The sequence below is a fragment of the Carlito syrichta genome, unplaced genomic scaffold, assembly GCF_000164805.1.
Source record: "Carlito syrichta isolate Samal-C Ts95f unplaced genomic scaffold, Tarsius_syrichta-2.0.1 Scaffold257243, whole genome shotgun sequence".
Taxonomy (NCBI): domain Eukaryota; kingdom Metazoa; phylum Chordata; class Mammalia; order Primates; family Tarsiidae; genus Carlito; species Carlito syrichta.
The window spans coordinates 371800-391815 of record NW_007201339.1 but is presented as its reverse complement, the minus strand read 5'-3'; the positions used below and the strand labels follow the sequence as shown (position 1 = coordinate 391815).

Sequence of the window (20016 nt, the reverse complement as noted above, 5' to 3'; positions counted from 1 at the left end):
CAGGTCGAGGCTGCGGTGGCTGGGAGAGGCCACTGCACTCCAGTCTGGGCGACAGAGTGAGACTCCAACTAAAAAATAAAAATAAAAAAGAGATGGAGCCTTTATTTTTTTATTTTTGAGTTGGAGTCTCACTCAGTCATCGAGGCTGGAGTGCAGTGGTACGCTCCCAGCCACCGCAGCCTCGTCATGCTGGGCTCCGGCGATCCTTCCGCCTCAGCCTTCCAAGTAGCCGGAATTACAGGTGTGTGTTACCACACTCAGCTAATTTTTAATTAATTGTAGAGACAAGGTCTCGCCAAGTTGCCCAGGCTGGTCTCGAACCCACAGGCTCAAGCAATACACTCACCTCAGTCTCCCAAAGTGCTGGGATTACAGGCTGAGCCACTGAGCCCAGCCAAGGTGGAATCTTTAAAAGGTGATTAGACCATGAGGGCTCTGCCTTCAGAAATAGATTAATGCTTGCAGGTACAATGGTTCATGCCTGTAGTTCCAGTATTTTGGGAAGCCAACACAGAAGGATCACTTGACCCCAAGAGTTCAAAATCAGCCTGGGTAACATGGTGAGACACAGACTGCACAAAAATGAAAGGGAGTAGGTTTCATTATTCTAGGAGTGGGTTCCTTATAAAAGGAAGAATTCACTGGTACCCTACTGCCATAGGATAGAACAGCAAGAAGGCCCTCACCAGAAGCCGGCACCTTGATTTTATACTTTCCGGCTTCCAGAACTGTGAGCCAATTGATTTCTGTTCATTATAAATGACTCAGTCTCAGATATTCTGTGATACCAGCACAAAACGGACTAAATAATGTAACAGAATAGCCTAGCTTTCATCAGGATTAAGTGTAGTCAGAAAATATAAAGTGACATAAAAACTAGAAATTATAGTTAGATAGGCGCAATAAGCTCTAGTGTTCTATATAGCATTGTAGGATGACTATAGTTAACAGAAATATAGGGTTTCAAAGAGCCAGGATACCGAATTTTCTCAAGACAAAGAAATGATACATGTTTGAGATGATAAATATGTAATTGCCCTGATCTGATCATCATACATTATATATATTATAGTATCGCTATGTACCCTATAAATACATACAATTATTATGTGTCAAATAAAAGAAACTAGAGACCTAGGGAATGAAAATAAACCTTGAAAATGTAAAGTGCTTTCATCTACCCAGCACCTGCATGTCAGATAACGGAACTACAACCCGTGCCCACCCTCACAGAGTCTCTGTCTCTGGGAACCTGCAGTGCAGGAGCCGATAATGGACACAACCTTAAAGGAGGAGAGAAGTTGCTGGAGGAGGCAACATCTCAGCAGAGGTGCTGAGGGAGGCAAAACATGCAACGATGACTGCAGACAGCAGAAAGCGGGGACTACGATGGCCAGAGCTGGCACCCTGAGTGGTATCAGTCCTGCAGGACTGTGTGCTCAGCCACACCAGAGTGACTTACACAGGAATGGTGACTGATGTATGCTGAAAGTGACCGTTGGCTGCAGGGTGGGAAAAGCACGAGCAAGTTGAGAAGGCTCCTAATGAGGTCCATGTGTACTTTTCCAGGACTCCCTGAGCTCCACAACTGGTCATCTAAGGCTAATTGAGATTAAAGGGTCTAGCAAGCACTACAACCTCTGCACTGAGGATCATGTGGCACCAGAAGGACCAGGTGAACAAGGAATGCCACATGTGAGCACCCTGGGCCCCTGTGAGCTGCACAAAGGTGGGGCAGAGGAAGTGAGTCATAGCTTAGCACATGGGTCAAAGTCAATGACCTGAAGATGACACTGCCTCCTAAGCATATGCAGAGTTCCAGTGGTCTGCCACCCAGACCCTGCCCCTCCACATCAACGTCACTAAGTTGGGGTCAGGCTGTCGCTGGCTGAGCTCATACACAGGTCTGCTCTGCATTCCACATGAGAGCTTAAAGCACAAGGAGCTCATATCAAGCATTACCATCCCAGGGACTTTAGCACAAGAACTGTGCAAGGACTTCCTACCATGAAATGGCACTTGAAGTGAAATGACTAGATGAGAGAGATATGATATGCAGGACAAAGGAAAGGTGAAATCACAGGATACATGTGGAGAGGAAAGGAATGCTCTCGTACTGTTAAGGTGCCAGCTTTCTCCACACTACTCTGTAGCCCCAACACCATCCCAATTGAGATGCCAGCAGGCTGCTGTGTAGAAATTATAAAATTCACACGGAAATTAAAGGACCAAGAATAGCTAAAACAATTTTTATTGAGTTGGAGTCTCACTCTGTCACCCAGACTGGAGTGCTGTGGCACACTCCCGGCCACCGCAGCCTCGACCTGCTGGGCTCTGGCGATCCTTCCGCCTCAGCCTTCCTAGTAACTGGAACTACAGGTGCGCGCTTCCACACCCGGCTAATTTTTTGATTTATTGTAGAGGTGAGGTCTCACCAAGTTGCCCAGGTGGGTCTCGAAACCTGCAGATTCAGGCAATCCACTCCAGTCTCCCAAGGTGCGGGATTACAGGCTGAGCCACCGAGCCTGGCTTATTTGTATATTTTTTAAAGACAGTGCTTGGCTCTGTCACCCAGACTGGAGTGGTGGCATGATCAAAGCTCACTGTAGCCTCAAACTCCTGGGCTCAAGTGATCCTCCTACCCTAGTCTCTTGAGTAGCCGGGACTAGAGGTGTGTGGCTAGTTTTTTCCGTTTTTCGTTTTTTTTTAAGTTGGAGTCCTACTCTGCCGCCCGGGCTGGAGTGCAGAGTGGCACACTCACAGCCACCCCAACGCCGACCTGCTGGGCTCTGGCAATCCTTCTGCCTCAGCCTTCCAAGTGGCCGGAACTATAGGTGCACGCTACCACGCCCGGCTCACTTTTTATTTATTATAGAGACAAGGTCTCACCAAGTTGCCAGGGCTGGTCTCGAACCCACGGACTCAGACAATCCACCCGCCTCGGCCTCCTAAAGTGCTGGGATTATAGGCTAAGCCACCGAGCCTGGCCAAGGTGTAGCTAGTTTTTTAATGTTTTATTTTGTTGTAAAGACAGGGTCTCATGAGGTTGCCTAGGTTAGTCTCAAATGCCTGGCTTCAAGCAATCTTCCCACCTTGGCCTCCCAAAGTGCAGGGATTATAGGCATCAGTCACTGTACCCGGTCTAAAACAATTTTTGTTTTGTTTTTTTTGTTTTGTTTTTTTGAGTTGGAGTCTCACTCTGTCGCCCAGACTGGAGTGCAGTGGCCGCTCCCGGCTACTGCAGCCCTGACCTGCTGGGCTCCGGCGATCCTTCCGCCTCAGTCTTCCGAGTAGCCGGAATTACAGGCATGTGCTACCACGCCCAGCTGATTTTTTAATTTATTGTAGAGATGAGGTCTCGCTGCCCAGGCGGGTCTCGAACCCGCGGGCTCAGGCAATCCACTCACCTCAGCCTCCCAAAGGCGTGGGATTACAGGCTGAGCCACTGAGCTCGGCTAAAACAATTTTTAAAAAGAAAAAAGTTGGAAGACTGACACTTAAATTGATTGTGACTTTACAAAGCCACAGTAATCATGAAAGGGAAGCACTGCCACAAAGAAATACACAGAGGCCACCAAACAGAAAAGAGTGTCTAGAAACAGACCATGTGTGCATGTGGTCCTGTGATGTGATAAAGGCGCTAGGGTACTTGGTGAAGGGCATCACATCCACACCACTGAGGCTCCCTCACAGCAAATATGGGAAATACAGTGAGGGAAGCAGGAAGGATGAAGAGAGAACGCAGGGCTACCAAGAATCAGGATAAGACAACACACCCTAGAACAAAGGCTCTAGGATGTCCTTGTAACTCAGAAGGAAGGGAATGATAAAAGAACCCAGGCTACTCAAAGGCCAAATGGGTACTACTGACCTGTGGTTGGCGAGGACTGTTCAAACTTTCCCTGCCCCTTGGTGCTCCAGCCACCCACTCAAACATGGGGAGATGTGCCTCCCCAGCTGCTCTCAGTTTACAGCCCCCAAGTGTGACACACAATGACTGCTGCATGAAACATGGTCTCCCCTGACTCAAAGAGGCGGTCCACAGGTGCAGAGCACAGTTCTTCAATTTTGACAGACCTTCGCCTTTCACCCCAACTCAGAAAAACAATCATGTCATAGGTATCTCTGGACAACTTTCTCCCTGTTCCTTTTCTTCTCAGGTTCCTGAAAAAGCAGGTTCTCTGTGGGGGACAGGCTTTTCTTTTGTCTCCTTATGTATCTGTCTGGATGAAGCCTGCTGTGTAGATGGAGACAACTGTGTTTGAGCTGGTCCACGTGTGCCTTCTGAGACAGAGGGGGACTGGGAAGAGGGCTGGGAAAGCATCCAAACTACAGGGACTGGAGTTACCTTTATGAGCCCTGGGGAAAAAAGACACAGGTTTAATAACAGGGATTAACTTCTGCTATTACTCTCAACAAAGATAAACCATGGCCACACGCACTACAACTTCTCTCTAGCTCAAACACAAGTACAACCTGACAGCCAGGGGACAATAAGGAAAGGCCACCAACTTAATGGGAATGTCTACAGATTTGTGCGAGAAATAAGTAAACATGTGTGACCTCTGCCCTGTGGCATGGCACCAGATCTTGCTATTATCCAACGCTGCATCCATGGTTATACCTCATGTGTCTACAAAATGCTGCCAAAAATGTGTGCCAGCTTTCTATTTTTCCATGTCTGTGGCAAAGCAGCCCTTGGGGTTCAGCCTTCTGCCTACTCTATTCCAGACATTCACAAGATGACTTTTCCCTACTCTGAGAGTCCTTGCTAATTCAGTATGAGGCTTTGAAAAGAAGATCTTGGAAATGCACATATGTTTTTAGCCTCCCATGAGTCCTCCCAACATAAATTCCAACATTTTCAAACTGAAGTATCTGGAGCATTTGTTAGTGGTCAACTTCTACCCCAAAGTCAGCCTATGTCATACACAAAGTCACTAGACAAACAACCCCCACTTTGTAGGCTGCATGGATGCTGCAGGCAATGAATTCCCAAGACCTACAGGAAGTATCTGAGGACCCTTGATGATGGTCAGAGAAGCTTTCAGATGGGAGGGGAGCTGTGGCCTCCTGTGACCTCCTGTGATGTGTGTCCCGAATGATCAGCCAGGTGGCTGCTAGTAACCAACTTACAACACAAGTTCTGATCTAGGCCTTGTGTCTCTTTGTCTGTGTTACTGGATTCTGTTGTTCTGGGGGTACCAGCAGCTCTCCTCTGCCTGGAAAGGCTCCTGCTTTGATGCTGGGCATGAACGATACAAAGGTACCTCGGGCGTCACTGTCATTTTAGGTGCTCACACAGTTTGACACCCATCAGTTGCGGCTGGACCAGTTATGGACATCCATGTTGTCGATCCTCAGGTGGTTCTGGCAGCCAGATACTGACCAAGGTGACCACGAGCATCTGGCTGCCACACAAGAGCCTCAGTTTGGTTCACCTGCTCTGTGCAGACTCTGTTCCATAAGGGCCCTCACTGGGGACACATAGGACAGCATGCATCCTCTGCAAGGGTCAGGCCCAGAGGCTCTGAAGGTCTCACTCTCCCAATGTCAGACTTGCCAGAGTGCAGGATTCTAGCCACCTGGTGAGCTGTTAGCCTCCAGCCTTGAAGGGAACTGCTACACTGACCCCAGGCAGTATGGCAGGGTATGGCCCTGGGAAGCAAGCATAGGCGTTGGCACAGCACACAGCGACCATGGCTGGACTCTGGTTGATGTGGAGTGCCTGACTCATCTTCCAGTTGTGCTTCCTTCCCTCTCTTTTCTTCTTTCCTCCTCTCCCTCCTTCCTTTCAGAAAAAAATTGCTGTCTCCTTTTCTGAATATGGGCCTGTACCAGATATGGGGACAGAGCTGCCTTCACGGGGCTGCGTTCTTCCAGGAGAGAGGGAGATACTTCCCTTTCAGCTGTGTAACAGCACATCCTCATGGCCTGCAGCTGAGACACAAGAACCCTGGCCTGGTGTGGGAGGTGCCCCAAGGAAAGCTGGAGTGAACAGATGCTATTTCTGGATGATACTGCTGTTATAGAATCAAGTGGAGAAGTGTTAAGGAGGGGCAAAGGATTCAGTCTGAAAAATAATTTTAATAAAAGGACTAAAAAGCAGGGCCTAATGACACTCAAGGGCAAAGCAGCAGAGAGCAGCGACTGGCCATCTAGGAGAAAGGAACCAGGGACAGAACTGCCAAACAGGGCAGGTCAGTTGGGCCTGGCCAGACGGGGAACAGCCGCATGAAAGGCATCTGCATTGTGGCAGGATCTTCTGCTAACGCTGATCTGTGAACCATTAAGAAGGTGACAGAAATAAAATGAAAGAACCCCATAAAGGACTAAGGCAGTAAAGAGGCCTGAGGAGTGGATGTGTGAACCAGAGAGATGCTCTAGGCCAAAACGAGCAGGCAAGACTCCAGCTTCACACATTTCAGCCCCACACTCCCAAGTCCCATTAAGATGACAGATACCATTTATAAAATCACAACTGTGCCAGTAAGCCAAAGAGAGCCACCTGCAGACCAGAGATGGAAGAGAGCCCTAGAAACAGAAAGCAGAGGGACTCGTAAAGGAGACGACAGCAGCCACAGTCCTGAGCACACGTGTGATTCAGAGGAAATGAACCGGGACAATCTGGGCCAGAAGGGTTTTCCCCACCTTTTACTGTCAGTGGGAGATCTGGGAGTATTCCAAGAAAATGCCAGGCTTTCCTTTCTGTAAATTCAAACAGAAGAGGCCCTGCACCTTTCCTGAGCTCAAGAACAAGTTCAAGGCAGTACCTGGGTACTACACACATTCCTGGGGTTTCATTTCTCGCTGACAAGAGAGCCAGTGCCAGATTCTGAGATCCTGTGGCCTTCTCCAAGGAGCTGACAACATGCAGCCCTCCAGCTCTGGGTAGGATCCTAGGGCCCCAAGGCACAGCAGGAGACACAAGAGCACCCATGGGTGAGTGGGGTGTAAACAGTGGGGACAGTGGGACTCAGAAGTTGCTGCTGTGAGTCTGTAGGGCTCAGCCTCAGACTCGGGATGGACTCCAGCAGGGCCTGAATAAGGCCTCCATGGAGGCCTTGACAGAAGGAAGAAAGAGGGCATAATCCTCAGCAGGCTAAGCCTACAACCCTAGAGTCATTTCCATGAAGGCACAAGTGGCCCATGCCATGATGCAAACCCAGCCAGTTGGCTGCCAAGTCACTCACCATCTTGCAAAGCCAGGGCATGGCCGGCACCATCCTGACTCCTCTTGTCCTCTTGGCCCCACCTCCCATCCGACAGCACCTTCTTCGTGACACAGGCCAAGGTCATGCTTCTTGCACAGCAGCGGTGCCAAGAGTAGGCACAGCACCCCAACCAGCGGCAGGGAAGAACTGGTCCAAGCTGCCCTCGGGGCTGGCGCAAGGACAGAGCCCCCTTGGGGCAAGTGTCCTGGCTGCAGCCTCTAAGCCTATCACCCTGACTTCTCAAACACCCCAAAGGAGTCTCAAGGACCCTGGGCAGCACCACCCAGCACATCCAGGAGCCATGAGATGCAGGGGGCACACAGCTACACTGGTCACACAGGTGCCTACTTTTTCCATATATTAACCCTGCGTGTGAGTCCTGGAAGAGGCAGATACAGGAGGATTGAGGCAAGTGAAAAACATGCCACAGGGATACCAGGACATAGACCTCGCCCACATGGCTCCACTGAGGATGCAGGAGCCCCTGTAAATGCATCATCTCCACAAAACCTTCCTGCCCCCACACACCTGGCAGGGACTGGGATGTGTGTGATTAAGACACGTATGAGGCCCTGCCAGTGCAGCCCAAGCCAGAGGGGCACAGAGCAGCTTCCTGTCATGAAAAGAACCAAAGCTGACATGCCAGCCTATTCCCTCAGGGTCACTGGGAGGCTCTTGTCAGATGTCCTTGTTTCTTCCTCCTCCCAAGTCAGAGGCCCCCAGTGCCAGAACCTCAACCAAGCATTACTGAGTGGTGGCGCCACAGAAATCTGGGGGAGAAAGGTCATGAGCAGCCAGAAAATGTGGTTTTCAAGACAGCAGCCCCAGAAGAGGCTCTAACATGGGTGGGTCACCAAGGCCATGACTAGTACAGCAGTATCCAATACTCACCCTCCAGTGTGCTGATGCAGCTACAACCTTTTAGGCCTGATTCGCTCCTCCAAAATTCTTCTCCAGTCACAGCATGACAGCCATGCAAGGCATCATGTGAAAGGCCTGGTAAAAGTGGGCACTCAGCATACAAACCCACAGGGGCCCATGAGAGGGGAACAGAGGGTGATGAGATGCAGAATGCGGGTTCTGGGGCAAAGTGAAAATGTCACCAAAACAGACCCCAGAGGGGAGATGCCACCTGCTCCATTTATCATCACAACACGGACTATGAGCAACTTTGACAATATTTCAGCTAATGCCTGAAAACTGCCATATCTATCACTTTTTCAGTAAAAATAGTTGAAATGTTAAATGTACCTTGGGGTAAAGTTAAAAATCAGTGTCTAAAAAGAAAAAAAATTTGTAAAGGTACGGAGACAATGGACTCAAGTAAATAACATGGAGGGGGAAAAGAATGAAGGCTGCTAAGTTCCCAAAATGCAGGAAATATATAGAGAAAAAGAGTCTGTAAAGTTTTAGTCCTTTAAATTCATTTAGCATACTTAAAATAGCTGGGAAAAAAGATTTTTCAATCATAAAACACATGACTATTATCGATATCAAAAAAAGATAGAATCTAAACAGACCTATAAAAAGTAAAGAGAACGCCGGGCTCGGTGGCTCAGCCTGTCATCCCGCGCCTTTGGGAGGCTGAGGTAAGTGGACTGCCTGAGCCCGCGAGTTCGAGACCTGCCTGGGCAGCAAGACCTCATCTCTACAATAAATCAAAAAATCAGCCGGGTGTGGTAGCGCACGCCAGTAGTTCCAGCTACTTGGAAGGCTGAGGCAGAAGGATCACCGGAGCCAAGCAGGTCGAGGCTGCGGTGGCCGGGAGCAGCCACTGCACTCCAGTCTGGACGACAGAGTGAGACTCCAACTCAAAAAAAAAAAAAAGTAAAGAGACTGAATAAATAACCAGAAACCTATGAAAAAAGAAAAGCCCAGCAGCAGACACCTTCACTAATGAATTCTACCAAACATTCAAAGAAGAATTAGCACTACTCCTTCTTAAAATATTCCAGAAAATAAAAAAGGAGTGAATACTTGCTAACTCATTCTATGAGGCCAGCGATACTCTGATACCAAAGCCAGATGAAGAACACTACAAGACATCTACAGCTCAATATCCCTGATGAACATCGATGCAAAAATCAACAATAAATACTAGCAAACCAAATTCAGTAACACATTAAAAGGATTACATGCATGTCCGGCTTGGTGGCTCAGCCTGTAATCCCAGCACTTTGGGAGGCCGAGGTGAGTGGATTGCCAGAGCCTGCGGGTTCGAGACCCGTCTGGCAACTTGGCGAGACCTCATCTCTACAATAAATCAAAAATTAGCTGGGTGTGGTAGCACGCACTGTAGTTCCAGCTACTTGGAAGGCTGAGGTGGAAGGATTGCCGGAGCCCAGCAGGTTGAGGCTGCAGTTGCTGGGAGTGGCCACTGCACTCCAGTCTGGGCGACAGAGTGAGACTCCAACTCAAAAAAAAAGGATTATACGCCACAACCAAGTAGGATTTATCCCAATAATGCAAGGATGATTTGACTTATGAAAATCAATGGAACTGCAGAATAAAGGGGGGAAATCCAACATAATAGTCTTTTTTGACAAAGAAAAAGCACTTAGCAAAATCCAATCCCTTTTCGCCTTAAAAACACTCAGCAAATCAGGAAAAGAGGAAAAATTCCTCAACATAATGAAGTCCATATATGAAAACCTCAGGTTGGGTTCGGTGGCTCAGCCTGTAATCCCCAGCACTTTGGGAGAAGGCTAAGGCGAGTGGATTGCCTGAGCCCACAGGTTTGAGACCAGACCGGGCAACTTGGTGAGACCTCATCTCTATGATAAAAAATTAACCAGGCCTGAGAGAACATGCACCTGTAGTTCTGGCTACTTGGAAGGCTGATGTGGAAGGATCGCCAGAGACCAGCAGGTCGATGCTGGGGTGGCCATGAGTGTGCCACTGCACTCCTGTCCGGGTGACAGAGTGAGACTCCAATTCAAAAAAAAAAAAGAAAATGTCAGGCTCAACATAGAAAGACCAAATGCTTTTTCAAAGATTAGGAAAAAGACAAGGATGTCTGCATTCACCACTGTGCTGAAAGTCCTAGCTAGAGTAATTAGGCAGGAAAAAGAAATAAAAGATATCTAGATGGGAAAGGAAGTAAAACTATCTTCCTTGGCAGATTACATAATTTTATATTTAGAAATGAACACCCCCACCCCACACCATAAAAACACTCTGATAAGCTATTGCAACTAATACATCAATTCAGCAAAGCTGCAGGTGTACGTACAAGATTAACATACAAAAATCAATTGTATTTCTATACTGTAACAATGAACAACTGAAAATTAAGAAAACAATCGTATTATATAGAAAACATTAAAAAGAACAAAATCCTTAGGAAGAAATTTAGCCAAGGCTGTAATTTGTATGCTGAAAATTACAAAATGTTGAAATAAATTAAGAACCAAATAGATCCAAAGGTATCCCATAGTCATGAATTAGAAGGCAATATTGTTAGACAACATTCAAAGTAACAGAATTCAATACAATCCCTATCAAAATCCCAACTTTGGGGGGGTGGTGTGTGGCAGAAATGGAAAAGCTGATCCTGAAATTTATAAGAAACTGCAAGGCATTCAGAATAGCCAAATCAATCTTGAAACAGTAGGACAAAGTTAAAGAATTCACACTTCCCAACATGAAAACTTACTACAAAACAATGTGGTTTGATATAAGGATATATATAAAGATCAATGAAACAGAAATGAGAGAAATAAACTCATCTGCCTGTGGACTTTTTCAACAAGGATGCCAAGACCCTCAATTGGAAGGAACAGTTTCCTCAACAAATGGTGTTGGTACAGTTGCAGAGTCATATGCAAAAATATAAAGTTGGATGCCTATCTCACATTCTATACAAAAATAGATTCAAAATCGATCAAAGGCCTAAACATAAGAGCGAAAAATGTAAACTTCAGTAGTGATTTCTTAAATATACCAAAAGCACAAGAAGTCAGGTATGGTGGCTCATATCTGTATTTCTCCTGCCAAGAGTCTGAGGCAGGAGAATTGCTGCAGCCTAGGAGTTCAAGATTGCCATGACCTATGATTATGCCACTGGACTCTAGCCTGGGTAACAGAGCGTCTCGAGACCTTGCCTCTACTAAGAAAATAAAACCAAACAAAAAATCCCACGAGAAACAAAAGGAAAAAAGATAAATTGAACTTTATCAAAATTAAAAATATTCATGCACTAAAAGACAATACCAAGAAAGTAAGAAGATAGCCTACGAGATTGGAGAAAATACTTGCAAATTATAAAGTCATACCTTGTTTAATTGTGCTTTGCAGATAATTGCACTTTTTACAAAGTAAAAGCTTATGGCAAAATTCTGGTAATTCTCACAGTATTTCAAACATTTTCATTATTACATTTGTTATAGTCATCTGTGATCAGTGATCTTTGACGTTACTGTTAGAATTGTTTCGGGATGCCGTGAGCCAAGTCTATATAAAACGGTGAACTTAACTGATAAACATTATGTGTTCTGACTGTTCCACTGACCAGTTGTTCCCCAATCTCTCTCTCCCTTTCCTTGGGCCTCCCTATTCCCTGAGGCACAGCTACATTTACCTTAGGCCAATTAATAACCTCCATTGGTCTCCAAGTGTTCAAGTGAAAGGAAGAGTCACATGTCTCTCACTTTAAATCAAAAGCTAGAAATGACCAGGCTTAGTGTGAAAGTATGTTGCAAGTCAAGATAGGCAGAAAGGTTGGCCTCTTGTACCCTTAGTCAAGTTGTGAATACAAAGGAAAGGTTCTTGAAGGAAATTAAAAGTTACTCTAGTGAATAACAAATTGTAAGAAAGAAAAACAGCCTTACTATGGATATGGAGAAAAGTCTGAGTGGCTCAGATAGATCAAAAACCACCCACAACATCCCCTTAAGCCAATGTCTTTTCCTGAGCAAGGCCTTAACTCTCTTCAATTCTATGCAGGCCAGGATTGGTGGTTCAGCCTGTATTCCAGCACTTTGGGAAGCTGATGCGAGTGGACTGCCTGAGCCCATGTGTTCGAGACAAGCCCAGGCAACATGGCGAGACCTCGTCTCTACATAAATAAAAAATTAGCCGGGCATGGGAGCACGTGCCTGTAGTTCCGGCTACTTGGAAGACTGAGGCGGAAGGCTCACCGGAGCCCAGCAGTTCAATGCTGGGGTGGCCTGTGCCACAGCACTCCAGCCTAGACGATGGAGTGAGACTCCAAAAAAAAAAAAAAAAAGAAAGAAAGAAAAGCAGCCATCTCCATAACATAGAAGTTGCGAGGTGAAATAATACCAAGTGTTGATGTAGGAGCTGTAGCAAGTCATCCAGATGTAGCTAATATCATTAAGGAGGGTAGCCACACTAAACAGCTAATTTCTTTTTAGAGACAGAGGTCTCACAATATAACCCAGGCCAGTTTCAAACTCCTGGGCTCAAGCAATTCTGCCACCTCAGCCTCCCCAGAGGCAAAACCACTGCACCCAGCTTACACTAAACAGTAGATTTTCAATGTACACAAAACATTCCTCTATTACTAGAAAAAGATGCCAACTAGGATTTCCATAGAAAAGAGAAGTCAATGCCTGGCTTCAAAGTCTCAAAGGACAAGCTGATTCAAAGTCTCAAAGGACAAGCTGACTCTTATGTAATGGGTTAAAGCAGCTGGTGACAAAGCTGAAGCCAAGGCTTGTTTACCATTCTAAAAATCCTAGGGTTCTTGAGATTTATACTACATCTGCCTATGTTCTATAAATAGAACAACAAAGCCTGGATATCAGCACATATGTTTATAGCATGGCTTACTGAATATTTTAAGCCCACTGTTGAGACCTGCTGCTCAGAAAAAAAGATTCCTTTCAAAATATTACTTGCTCATTGAAAATGCACCCAGTATCCAAGAGCTCTGATGAAGATGTACTAAGAGATTAATGTTGTTTTCATGCCTAACGCATTCCACAAGGCCACAGATCAAGGAGTAATTTTGACTTTCAAAAGTCCTATTGGTTAAGAAACACATTTTGTAACGCTACAGCCACCACCAGTAGTGATTCCTTTCATGGATATGAACAAAGTAAGTTGAAAACTCTCTGGGAAATATTCACCATTCTAAATGCCACTGGGAATGTTCATGATTCAAGGAAGGAGGCAAAAATATCAACATGAAGTTGTCAGTGGTGGCTCACACCTATAATCCCAGCACTTTGGGAAGCTAAGACTAGAGGATTATTTGAGCCCATTGGTTCGAGACCAGCCTGGGCAACATGGGGAGACCTCATCTCTACAATCAATCAGAAAAATTAGCTGGGCATGGTGGTGCATGCCTGTGGTTCCAATTACTTGGTAGGTTCAAGCAGGAGGATTGCCTGATCCCAGCAGGTCGAGGCTATGGTGGCCACGAGCATGCCACTGCACTCCAGCCTGGGTAATAGTGAGAGTCTGACCCCCCCCCAAAAAAAATCAACATGAATGCAAATGTGGAAGAAGTTGATCACAATTTTCATAGATGACTTTGAGAGGTTCAAGACTTCAGTAGAAGAGGCAACTACAGAAATAGTGGAAATAGCAAGAGAAACTGGAACTGAAAGTAGAGCCTGAAGATGTGACTAAATTGCTGAAGTATCATTCTAAAACTTAAATGGAGAGGAGGTGCTTCTTATGAATGAGTAAAGAGAGCAGTTTCTTGAGATGGCTTGAGAGTATTGACCCAATTTTGGAAAAAAGTTCTACAGTAGGTAAATGCTATCAAACAGCATCACATGCTATGGAGAAACCTTTCATAAAAAAAAAAATGAGTCAATTGATGTGGCAAATTTCACTGCTTTATTTTTAGAAATTGCCACAGCCACCCAAACCTTTAGCAACACCACCCTGACCAGTCAGCAGCCATCAACATTGAGTCCAGACCCTTCTCTAGCAAAAGCATGACTTGCTTAAGTCTCAGATGATCATTAGCATTTTTTAGTAATAAATTATTTAAAATTATGATATCTACTTTTCTACACATAATGCTATTATACACTTAATAAACTACAGTATAGTATAAACATAACTGTTATGTGCACTGGGAAACCAAAAAATTTATATGACTCGCTTTACTGTGATATTTACTTTATTGCGGTGGCCTGGAACTGAATGCACAATATCTTTGATGGACCTTGATGTACACTGTTAAGGTCTAATATCCAGAAGACATAAAAAACTCCTAAAACTCCACAACAAAAAGACAAGTCAATTAAAAGACGGGCAAAGGATTTAAATAGGCACTTCTTCAAAGAAGATATACAAATAACTAACAAGCACATGGAAAGATGTTCAACATCATTAGTCATTAGGGAAATGCAAAGCAAAACCACCATATGCAAATCACATGCACTAAGATGATCATACTTTTTAAAAAAGAAAGTATAACAAGCATTAGTGTGGATGTGGACAAATAGCCATCTCATACATTGTTAGTAGAAATGTAAAAGTGTCCCTCTGCTGTGGAAAAGTTTGGTGGTTACTCAATAAATTAAACACAGAATTACCATAAAAGGCAGGAATTTCACTCCTAGGTATATAAACCCAACGTTCAAGACAGTTATTCAAATGCTTGTACATGAACATTCCTAGTGACACAGTTCACAATAGCTAAAATGTGGAAACAAACCAAATGTCCATCAACTGATAAATGAATAAACATGTTAAGTCTATCCATACAATAGAATAATATTTGGCTACAAAAAAGGAACAAAGTACTGATGCAAGCTACAATACGAAAGAACCTCAAATACATTATGCTAAGTAAAAGAAGCCAGAAACAAAAAGCCCCCCCTCATATGACTGATTCAATTTACATGAAAGATCCAGTATGGGTAAATCTATAGAGACGGCAGTGTACAGGCTGCCACAACCTGGGGGAATTGAGGAGTCAGGAGTGACTGCTTAATAGGAACAGATTTCTTTTTGGGATGATTAAAATGATTTAAATCATCTCTACAATAAATCAAAAACTCAGCCAGGCGTGGTAGCGCATGCCTGTAATTCTGGCAACTTGGAAGGCTAGGCTCCGGCGATCCTTCCACCTCAGCCTTCCGAGTAGCCGGAATTACAGGCGCACGCTACCACGCCCGGCTGATTTTTTGATTTATTGTAGAGATGAGGTCTTGCTGCCCAGGCGGGTCTCGAACCTGTGGGCTCAAGCAATCTACTCACCTCAGCCTCCCAAAGGCGCGGGATTACAGGCTGAGCCACCGAGCCCAGCTGTTAATATTTTTTAAAGCTACAATAACAGCATTGTGTTTATATATTAAAAGGAAATCCTTATCTTTCAGAGATAATGAAATATTAATAGATGAAATAACATAGTATATGGAATCCAGTGTGAGAGCAGATGGAATAAGATCAGCTGCCAGTTAACAATTTCCAGAATGCTTGACATTTTCTATAGTAAAAGTTTAAGAGAAAAACAGCTGAGCTTCTGATTATCAAAATTCATTAACAACAGATACTGCTTTCCTTTCTCAGGAGTGATTTTCTAGCATAAAGTAGGCCAAAGTTTGGGCCACCTATGCAGCAGCCTTCAGACTAGGTGTTCAACATCCATGTGACTTCTGACACTGTTTTAAGAAAATTATTTCCAGATCCTCTACCTGGTCAGTCACAAACATCCATGTGACTTCTGACACTGTTTTAAGAAAATCATTTCCAGATCCTCTACCTGGTCAGTCACAAAGTCTTTCTCACAGCCAATCTGCCGCCTCTTTCTCAACGGCCTCTCTGTTACCTGCTAAACTGAGCACTAGCTTTGGGGATTAAAACTTTGGAATGGAGCATGAAACAAAAGCATAATGGAAAATACTGGTGCTGTAAACTTAAATTATTATTTCCTGGATAATATATCATTTTTTAAACCAAATGTTTTCCAAGTCAACAATTTCAACCAAATAGAAGAACCTATCAACAGGACTTCTCATTACCAGATCACATAAATTAGTTTTTGTTAAAAGATCACTAGCTGACTTTCAAATGCAACTGGAGAAGTTCCAATGTTTCCTCCTTTCTTCCTCTTTCTGAGTGGAAACAGACTCTCAGCACTGACACCCAGACTGTGCAATCACCAAGGCATGCAGAACTAACCAGGTGGTTTTCTCTAAAGCTCTGATACTTTAAGAAATGTATCTTCAATAGAATATTAATTTCTGGTTGTATAGGAGTTTATTGTATTTTTGGTTTTGATCAACTCCATAGTAATAACAATAGGTAAGTCAATCCTTTTATTCATAAATAAATCTTTAACACTTAAGTCTATATTTTGTTGTTGCAGAGAAAACATGGTTAGTAAACGACATTTAAGCATCAAGCATATGCCTCATACAAAGTTTGTTGGGAAACAGGTGGTTCTGGGGCTGAGGAGAGAAGCTGCACAATTCTTGTCTCTGTGTTCATGCAAGTGTGAGGGTGGGCATCCAGTCATGGCTGTATTTACAGTCCAGGAGAACATTTAAAATAAGTTTTATTTTAAAACAATATTTTCAATAGTGGAAAACTAAAACTCTTGCTTAAATTTATAATGAAAAATTTTAGGCCAGGCATGGTAGGTCATGCCTGTAATCCCAGCACTTTGGGAGGCCAAGGTGAGAGGAATGCTTGAGCCCAGAAGTTCAAGATTAGCCTAGGCAACACAGTGAGACCTCATTTCTACAAATAATTCAAAAAGTTAGCCAGGTGGAGTTGTGTGCACCTGTAATCCCAGCTACTCAGGAGGTTGAAGCAGCAGGATCACCTGAGCCCAGGAGGTTGAGGCTGCAGTGAACCATGATTGTGCCACTGTACTCCAGCATACCAATCCGGGAACCAGAGTGAGAACACAACACACACACACACACACACACACACACACACACACACAAATTTAGAGTTCATAAATATATGAAAGGGAACCAGAGTGAGAACACAACACACACACACACACACACACACACACACACACACACACACACACACACACACACACAAAAATTTAGAGTTCATAAATATATGAAAGGGATAGTTTTTCAAACTCCTTCTAAGAGAGATGGACACAGAAGGCCTCTGGACGAGCACCAGTGGTTCTCTGTCAGTCTGGAATGTGTCAGAAATGCACATTCTTGGGTCCCATGCCAGATCTGCCAAGTCAGAAACCCTGGGAAGCCCAGCACTTTGAGTTCCAACGGGTCCTCTGAGTGATTCTAATGCCCATGAGTCTGGGAATCCAGGGCCTGCACCCCATCTTTAGACTAGGAAATGATGAAGACCAGAAAACTGACTATCTATCCTCCCTTGCATCTACTTCCAGGGCCACCAGGTTGTCACATAAGAGCATCTATGACCATAGAGTTATTCAGAAAGAAAAGAATGAGGTCTGAACAGCTCTTAACCACTGAGGTTAAGAGGAATCTGAGGAAGAAGGCATTTTAAATGGGCAACTGATTATTGCAAACTTCTCAATCTGTAAGTCAAAGCATGTTAGTTATTTAAATGAAAAACTCTCAAGTTGTTAAGACTTCCCCAGAAAAAGTTCCAGACCTTGTTCTTCCACTAAATTTGGGGAGGGGCAGGCGGTAATAAGAGTCACAGTAAGAGGTAAATGCAGGTTTCACAGTTTCCATTTCATAATACTTGGTAGGGATCTGAAGGCCAACGTTATTAAGCCTTTTAATTCCTGCCCTCTTTCAAAGAAAGTATCCTGTGTGCATAGAGACAATTTTGGTTCCAGCTTCTGATTCTGCTGCTTGAGATCCTGCAGGACCAACCAGCATGGTACCACAATGGACCATGTGTACCCACATGACACAGCATGCACCCCACACTTCTGGGCCAGGCTCCACTGCTGCAATGTCTTTGTTAAACACTACCTCCAAAGACCCCATAAAGCTTAAGGTGACTTAGCAGCAGGGACTCCCACCCTGCCCAAAAATTCTCACAGCTCTGCAGGGTGAAGACACTTAACCTGGTGTCAGTAAAGAGGTTCTATTTTCTTCATTTGTCTGTGTCAAAATTTTCATGGAGTTTACAAGCATGGGTCTCCAAAGGGCTTTCAGAACCAAGGGCACAGAAGAGCTATATTCACCACTTCCACCATCAGAAACACACTCCTGAAGAAAAGCAGCATGCCCATGGAGAGAGCAATGCCACCCAACAGATGAGCCATGGCACAACACAAGGATATTTTATCAGTTAAGTTCTACCACCCAAAATTCAGGTGATATCTAGACCACACCCAGGTATCTAGATAAGGCGAGAGTACTTTTACCTCTCAAGGTATCAGAAACTCTTTTTGCAGAGGGCTCCTCCAATGAGAATTGCACAACAGTCAACTCTCACACAGTTTCCCAATTCTCCTACAGCATGACTAGATTTCCTGCAGCTTAGAAATGCAAACGTTTCCTCAGACAAAAACTGAAGTTTTAGCAGTCAGAACCAAAACACCAAATACCTCCCTTCGCGGAGTTATTTTGAGCTGGGGCAGGACATACGATGGCATTTCTTACCATTGTTCACCTGGCCGTGGACTGCAGTGGGGACTGGCACCACGTGAGTCCCGTTTTGCGTTACAGTTTTTATTGGTAGCTGGTGTTGACCTAGAGGTGCCTGTTGTACTATGGTGACCGTCTGGACAGGGGTGGTCTGAGGTGTCTGAATGATCCGGCCGGCAGCACCCAGAGTGGCGTGGCTGATGGCAGGAATAGGTTCTACTTTCACTGAAGTTAAAAGCAAAAGAAAGAAAAAATGACACCACCTATATTACTGGAAAAATTTAACCAATATGAAATAAAATAATCAGATGGCTATGAGACCTGCTATAAAATGTCTATAAAACTAATAACAAATTGGAAAAAAGATCGAGATGAATAAATCTTGTGGATTTCTAAGAGTGTGATGCTGATGGGAACTGTCTTTCCCACTGCTCACCTTTGACTTCCCTGTGATCTCCGTTCTCCTGTGGCTCTGCCTTAGGAGGGGCCAGCATGGCTGCCGGAGCAACCACAGCTTGTCCAGAGACAGTATACGTGTTCGCTGGAGCTAGTCCAGCCACACTGGTGACTGACACCGCTGGTATCTGATGGACGACGTGAACCGTCTGCACAACGGGTGGCTGGGAGGTGGAGGTGGTCACCGGGGTGGCCACAGTGTAGGTGACAGGCTTGATGGCCTGTGGTAGCTGCCGCTGGACGGTGATTAAGACTGGTTGACTGGACAGAGGTGACCCTGTCGAGAGGAAGGCAAAATCAGGACTGAGGCTGACAGGTCCTTTATTTCTACAACAGTTGCCCACACTAAGCACTTACAAACAACATATACATTTTAATTAAAAGTACATGCTGTGGCCCCATTTTACCTTACAGTAATAAAGCTACTAACGATGGGAGAAGTGTAGCATTTTAATTAGTATTTTCACTTAATTCCTGTATCTAACTGCTAAAATGCACTTTTGGCTCTATTTAGATTTCTGCCTCTTCTCGCAGTTCTTTCTTCATGAAAAAGAACATGGCAATACACAATATTAGAAGAAACCACCCCTGCAGGTCCAAAAGACCAAGGCCACACTCACCCAGGATCAACATCTTCCTCTTTTAGCAGATGAATGGGAAGCAGATGAATGGGAAGCAGATGAATGGGAAGCAGATGTAATATAGCCTCTGCTAACCGAGCTATGTCCTTCACAGTTTGGGGGCTTAGACCAAAAGGAAAGACACATGGCCTGGATTTGGTGGCAAATCCCAGCATTTGGGGAGGCCAGGGTGAGAAGATTATCCGAGCTCAGGGCTTTGAGGACAGCCTGGGCAACTTG

The 20016-nt window shown here is 44.8% G+C and overlaps 1 protein-coding gene across 2 annotated transcripts in view; it reads right to left on the bottom strand.

Annotated features, from left to right (window-relative positions):
• FOXK2 (forkhead box K2) overlaps positions 1 to 20016 on the bottom strand; it is an 87172-nt gene that overhangs the window by 6379 nt on the left and 60777 nt on the right. For both annotated transcript variants that reach the window (XM_008052121.2, XM_021709579.1), the window contains exons 7-8: positions 19137 to 19433; positions 18716 to 18925 (exon numbers count right to left, since the gene is read on the bottom strand). In XM_008052121.2, coding sequence (XP_008050312.1) covers positions 18716 to 18925; positions 19137 to 19433 — 507 coding nt within the window. The remainder of the gene's footprint in view (positions 1 to 18715; positions 18926 to 19136; positions 19434 to 20016) is intronic.